Raw genomic sequence first — 6,929 nt, 5'->3', positions numbered from 1 at the left:
AAACCCAGAAGTTCCATGACAGGTGGATTTTGTTCTCTGAAGAGCCCAGAAGAAAGGCAAAAGTGAGAAAGGATAGCACAAATGATGCCGGGGGAAGAGGGTCCTGCAGTGTGACTGAACTCTGAGACGTGTGCCCCACATTACCACCTCTACCAAAGTGAAGCCCACCTGTTCTGAGGGTTGGACTACACAATTTCTGAGAAAGGGCTTCAAAAAGGCTAAGACATGAGTCTTGGGAAGCTGCCGGTAATCAGTTGGGTGTCCAGCTCCCACAGCAAGCGGCGCCAGAAAGGAGATCTGACACCAGATATGATCAGTCCGCCACTGGGGGACTTCCGCCATACCATGCACGTGGGACGTGGTGGAGATGCCTTTGGGGACACTTCCTTCCTGAGAAACCATGGTGGTGAGGGAACCAAACACAATAACTTCTTTGCCCGGACTCTGAGGCACGTGAGGAGGAGCCCACTAAGGAACCGGGGAAGCAGAAGTAATGACGAGGCCTCGCCGATACCTCCTGCCATCTCTCCAATCATCAAGAATGCTATATCGCTGCCACAGCTCAATGAGGATAACTACAGGAATGACGGCTGTGGTGTAAACTTTGCCTTCAAGAGCACGCCTAATAGCTTCTCTGACTATGGTAGGTATCTCCTGAGTTGGGTTGATTAGGTTGTCTTTCAGATGTTGCTATTATTAGTATTACTTTGCGTTATCAATGTGTGTGGTGCTGTACTGAGTACAAGAAGACAGGTCTCTGCCCCAAGGAGCTTACAGTCTAAATTCTGTGATAAGGAATATAACAAGGAAGGTGAAGGCGGGGAAATATAGAGGAGGGGAAATGTGTTCATTTCAGTTTCTCATGCTTAGGTTTAATTTTGTTAGTGAAGGGGGACTAAGGAGTTGTGCCCAAGGTTGAATGGAAATATTTACCTTTGTTGTACCTCAGTTTTCTTAGATATACATAGGAGGTACAATTATAATTAACTCTCTCTCTCACACACACACACAATCTCTTAGGGAGCAATCCTAAGCAGGTCTACTCAGAAGTAAGTCCTGTGTTATTCAATAGGTCTTGCTTCCAGGTGAATCTTCTTAGGATTGTCGCCTAATGCACCTTTCTGAAATGTCTTGACATTTCTGTACAGTTAGGGCTGACCAGTAGCAAATATGTTTGTGGGAAGCACACTGAGCTTGATAATGATCATCAAAAGAACTTCTTTCTTAATGAGGCCGATCTCTTTTGCATTTTCTTTGACTCTGCCAATGGGTCGCCAGTGGTCTTTTACTCATGACACAATCCTACTGCTTTCTGTCCTGGCAAAACAGTACTTCAGATGGGGCATTCTGGCTCTGGTGCCATTTCAATGACCTATAAACAACAATGTTAATGACAGCCTTTCAGAGTTATTCCAGGATCATTTTAGGCAAACATGACTGTACAAGCATTTAAAGGCTCGAGATCTCCTAGGGAGAGTAAGACAGAGTTTGTGTAGGATGAGGCTTTCTGGCTGGGATGTAACTCTTCAAGTCTCCCAGAGTGTTTTCAACTGTCATTTCTGTTTATCTTAGCCAAGTAGTAGCAAAGCATTTACAGATGTTTCATTGATCTCATCCACATCTTTGTAATGACTGGTAGAATGTATTTTGAATCTAATGATCTTATTGTGGTGATGTACAAGTAGTGATATTTTTGTCCTCTCGTTCAATCCCAGCATGCATTTTGGCATAGTGGAATTATAACAAGAGGCCAGGAATAACCACATACATTTTTTTTCTGATCTATTCAGTTCTCCACAGTGACTTGAAGTGGAAAGTAAGAAAACACAAGAGGCAACAGAGTAAATGTTCAAATGCAAATATATGTTCTGCTGAAAAGTACAAAAGGCTAGAAGAACACATAGCAAATATGAATGTGTACAGGAATTCTAAGCAGTGGAGTTCTAGTTAGCGTTACACCTTTCTGTCCGCTGTAGACAATGGGAAGATGGGTGTAACTCTGTTTAGGAATCCACTTTAATAGTGCCATGAACACCTAATTGTAAACACGAAGTCAACACAGTTCATAGGAGTCTTATATATAATCTCCACTGCTATGGGTTATTTACTTCCCTACCACTTTTGATTCTTATCTATTGTTTACTTTGGTACAGTCCACTTAAGTGCTCCCAAGTTTGTAAGTCTTCACTGGGGTTTCTTAAACAATACAGCTTGGCAAGAGAGAGAGACTAGCTTTGCAAGAGCTTGGGCTGATGCATTAATGAAAGCTCCTTGCAAGGTCTCCGTTTCTCTTTAAGATAAAGAAGAACAAATTGGGCTTGGCAAGGGGTCCTAAGCAAGCCAAGTAAGATTACAATTAGTATGCAGAACAGCAGAGAGAAAAAACCTTAACCTATTATTCAGCTTTAACTACAAAGCATCCTATTGCTTTTGACTGTTTACATTGTATTTGGCTAGTGACGTGAATGAAGACATTTTCTGAAGAAAACTGAAAAATGTTACTGGCATTATCCTCTGCATGAATCAAATGTTGGTAAGAGGGGGGGTGTTTCCTAGGGCAGAGAATGAAGTCTGCAATCATTTACTGAACATAGTGGAACTTACTTGCAAGCAAACATACACAGGGTCATGCTCTAAATCTCCCTCTTGGTTTTTCAAATACGTATCCACATGTAAAGTGATATTTAGTAATTTGAGGGCAGCCTGTCTTATTTGTCTTGGTCTGGGGGGATTTGTCTGCAGTGTCAAATGCCAAACAGGCAGCTGCTGGGAAAGACAATTATGCATATTGGAAAAGGACAAAATGGATGTGGGGTGGACGACAGAAGCGTAGGCCTGGATCGAGAGGGGAGTACAGACCAGTACAGGCCCCTCCAGTGCCTGAGCGTTAATTTAATATATCGTGTGGTCCTCTTCAGGTGGCATACATGGTATTCTCGATTAACCAGAACACTAAAGTATCAAGCCCAGGTCCAGTCTGAGTTTAAAATTTTGGCTTCGCACAAAAGCTGTTTCCTCTAACTGCAGTCTGTGCATATCTATCGTAAACGGTTCACACTGCAGCATTTGCACTGAGGTGGGACTAGGCAGGAGGTGAATAGCAGCCTCTGTTATGAGCTCCTGTTGCTGCAAAGCCCTTCTTTCCCAGCTGCTTGGCTTGTCTAGCCCTGCTAGCGCCCTGGCTTTCCTCAAGACAGATACAGGGCAATGCTGCCCTCTGCTGACCACTGGGAGTCATGCAGCGGACACTCCCCCCTCCCCCCGCCAGCGCTTTTTATTTTATTCATCGTCTTTGTTTCTTTGCCTGGGCTGATTGCAGCATCATGAACAAAACATGGGAGGGTGGGACTATGGTGCCTGATTCCCCGTATTATTCAGTTTGCTTTGACCTTAGTATAATAGGGTTTGTGAAGGAATGAAGGATGTTCATAGAATCTACATCAATTGTTAAGCTAGTGGTTCCCAAGCTTTGTGTTGGGGGCGTTACAGTGTGTGAAAGGAGATAAAGTGTGCATTGCAAAATTAAATCACCACCTTGGACTGTGCATCACTTTATGCATGCTGGGCAGGGAGGTACCAGGCCCGATTGACTCCCTTCTCTGTACCAACAGATAAATGTTTACATCACCCTATATCTCTGTAAAGATGTGCCAGGATTTCTTGATGCAGCCTGCTCTACACCCAACAGGCAAGGGAGAATCCATAAAGCATCACAGTTGCCAAAAATCAAGGTCCCATCTCTAAGCTATGCCTCACTGCAGGAAAGGACAGGTAGAATACGAGGAGGCGGTATTATTATCTGGGCTATCCCTAGGGTTGCCAACCTCAAGGTAGTAGCAGGAGATCTCCTGGTATTCCAGCTCATCTCCAGCCGATAGAGATCAGTTTCCCTGGAGAAAATGGCTGCTCTGGCCATTGGACTCTATGGCATTGAAGTCCCTCCCCAAACCCTGCCCTCCTCAGGCTCCACCCCAAAAACCTCCCGCCGGTGGCAAAGACTGACCTGGCAACCCTAGCTATCCCACAGCTGCAAGGGTGTGTGTGTCTGTGTATTGTTCTATGAGCAGGTGGAGGAAATGTATCTTTCTGAGTGTGCCTGCAGTTTTATTTTACTTTTAAAAATGCCCCAGCTGTCAGAGGACTGGGAAATATTGTATTGAAACCATTAGAATCATAGAATTATAGAGCTGGAAGGGGCCATATAAGCCATCTAGTCCAACCCTCTGCTCAATGCAGGATCAGCCTAAAGCATCCCTGACATATTAGCTGAAGATGGGTAAGTAAAACAAGGAATGTGATATGTCATAACTGTACAAAGCTGTTGCGTGTTCCCTCTGCTGCATCAGATATTGATGCTGCTGGAGAGAGGATGGAGATGAGGAGGAACAATTTGTTTTCAACAGTGAGAGACGTTCCTTGGAAATAGCTCATCAGCCACCTAGCAATGGCTAATTTGCATATTTTGGTTGCATGCAATTAACATAACATGCATGAGCCTGGCAAATTTGAATCAATAGTAACTGCACAGTGTATGGGTAGCCTTATTCTGAAATAGTAATCCTCTGATGCAAAGAGATTCTGACTAAGCCCTTGAAAAACTGGACTTAGAAATCATGTCAGTTGTCAAACATCATAATTTTGATCTACGTTTGGCTTGTTTCCTCCATTTGAATCTTTAACCATTTTGCTACACATGTGTTAAAGGCCCTTCAGCCATGAGGGACAGAGACACTTCAAAAATGAAAGCTTTAATTCTCAGGATTCTAACAAGAATGGGCAGGCCACGCAAAACCGTTTTTATCAGCCCTAGGATAGCTGGACATTAATAACTAATACATCCATATCTTTTACAACATGGAGAAGAGACTAGCTCAGTGGCTGAGCACATGCTTTGCATGCAGAGGGTTCTAGGTTCAATCCATGGCATGTCTAGTTAAATATGCATAATTTCTAGAAATTTTGAAAGCAATATGGAAGAAGGAAATGAAAATATAGGCACTACTTTATCAAACCTAAACATATTTCACTGCTTTAACAGCGTAAAATGCTGAAGAAGTGAGCTGTGACTCACAAAAGCTCATGCCCTGCCAGAAATTTTGTTAGTCTTTAAGGTGCTACTTGACTACTTGAAGAGGAAAAGACTGGACTATACTACTGTGTGTAGTGGGTACTATCTGTTTCTGTACATATTGTCCTATTAACTATTTTCTACATATGCTGTGTTAATACCTATGCTTTGTTTCAGCTTGTCCAAGTGTTTTACTTAGTTTAATTCCTGCACTCATAATCCTATTATATTGTTTATTGGATGTCCCATCCTACTGATTGCATTGACTTACACTGTGTAATCCACCTTGGGTCTCAGTGAAAGAGGCTGACTATAAATAATGTAAATGAATAAATATGTTTTGTATTTCATATGTGCCCATAACAGAATCATTCCTCTGCACTCTGACTTGTACTTGGTTCTTCCACTGTGGCATAAACTTTTCTCTTATGTCAATTTTCTTGTGTTTTCAGGATTGGAATCCGGATTCTGCACCATCCCCCGTGCTCCTCGCTCAGAGAAGGCCCAGGACAGCTCCTACACTAATGAATCAGCTCTGGCTCGTTCAGACTCCTTGCTGTCTTTCCGCCTTGATCTTGGTCCCTCCCTCATGAGCGAACTGCTCCATGTCATCAGCTTCCCTGGAGACCTCAGCGGCAAAGACAGGGGAGAAGAGGAAGGTGAGGAAAGCAAAACCCCAATCAGCAGCGGTTCCTTCTCTCCACTTCACCTGAAGAAGAGCGCCTTGGCAGAGGACTCTTTGCCCTGGAGATCAGGGTCACTACACAAGAATTGTGAAGACAGCAAAGTCTCGTCAGGCTTTTGGAGTCACTCTGAAGCTAGTTTGCCGCTAGGACACTCAGTATGTACCAATGGAGATTCCCATTCCATAGAGTTGTCCCAGGAAGGGTCACCCTGTTCTAGGGGAAAGAGCTCTGACCCAGGTGCAGTAGCTACGGAGCGAAAACACACCCACTGGCAAAGGCACCAGAATGACTGCAACGTGGAAGCAAGAGAATTTGACCGTGCCACCCAGGTTCTAGCTTGCCACTATGGCCCAGGAAGCACATATCGTAGCCAGCAACAGCAGGAAGAATTAGGAAGCCAAGCTTCATGGGAAAGCCCAGATGCCAGCACATGGCGCTCAAAGGCAGGCATGGCAGTACAACAGGCACACAAAGCTGGATGGCACCAGAGAGCAGAGGAGGAAGAGGAAGAAGAGGAGGAGGAAGAGGAAGATGATTTCTCAGGAGACTGTGCAGCCATTGCCAGAGAGGGACACAGCAATTCATTTGAATATGTTGATGAGGATGAAGAAGATGAAGTTAAGGTCTGAATAGCCATATATGCTCTGTCGTGGGTTCCCACTGGGCTCCCCAGAGACATGAGAGTTAAAGAAGCAATGACAGCCAGCAGACTGAGGGTGAACTCCCAGGGTTAAGTTTATTTGGAGATTTTTTCCCCCCAGGGTATAGGCTGGCAGGTGAAGGAAGGAGCTTGTTTCTCTGCCCTGCTCCCCATCCTCTCAACTTGAGCATTTTAAGAAAGAGTTCAGAAAAAAAACAGAACCATAGAGAGCAGGTCAAGTCCCTGTTGCTGTTTCTTTGCAGCCTCCTCTCTGATATGCAGCCAGCATTTGGAGACACTAATGAGTTCACATCCTCCTTTATCCCCATTGGTCAGCTGATTCTGTTATTGCAGTTTGTGTCATGATCCCTCCACACAATGATAGAAATTATTCTTGATAAAAGAAAAAGCCAATGAGACCACCAGCGGGACCCTCTGCATCTGTGCTGCACAGTTATAGGAAGGGAAGAATGGGGAAAAAGGAGGAAATTCTGAGGTCTAGGAAGATTAAGAAAAACCACAGGATGTGAGCGTA

General features: G+C 44.2%; 1 protein-coding gene across 1 annotated transcript; it reads left to right on the top strand.

The window, feature by feature from the left end:
- The first annotated feature begins 217 nt into the window (after nucleotides 1-217).
- On the top strand, nucleotides 218-6,383 carry CDC42EP1 (CDC42 effector protein 1). The gene is made up of 2 exons (XM_056847214.1): nucleotides 218-643; nucleotides 5,521-6,383. Exons 1-2 carry the CDS (start codon nucleotides 226-228, stop codon nucleotides 6,381-6,383), a joined length of 1,281 nt encoding a protein of 426 aa, XP_056703192.1. The 5' UTR covers nucleotides 218-225.
- Nucleotides 6,384-6,929: the final 546 nt, after the last annotated feature.

This window comes from Euleptes europaea, chromosome 3 (genome assembly GCF_029931775.1).
Source record: "Euleptes europaea isolate rEulEur1 chromosome 3, rEulEur1.hap1, whole genome shotgun sequence".
Classification (NCBI taxonomy): Eukaryota; Metazoa; Chordata; class Lepidosauria; order Squamata; family Sphaerodactylidae; genus Euleptes; species Euleptes europaea.
This window is presented reverse-complemented; position numbering and strand designations above follow the sequence as displayed.

What these genes read in the sequence shown, in the direction of transcription:
- CDC42EP1 (XM_056847214.1), top strand. Translation starts at nt 226, where the DNA reads ATGAGTCTTGGGAAGCTGCCGGTAATCAGTTGGGTGTCCAGCTCCCAC. An exon ending in TAATAGCTTCTCTGACTATG is followed by an intron (nt 644 to 5,520) that starts GTAGGTATCTCC and finishes TTGTGTTTTCAG; the next exon opens with GATTGGAATCCGGATTCTGC.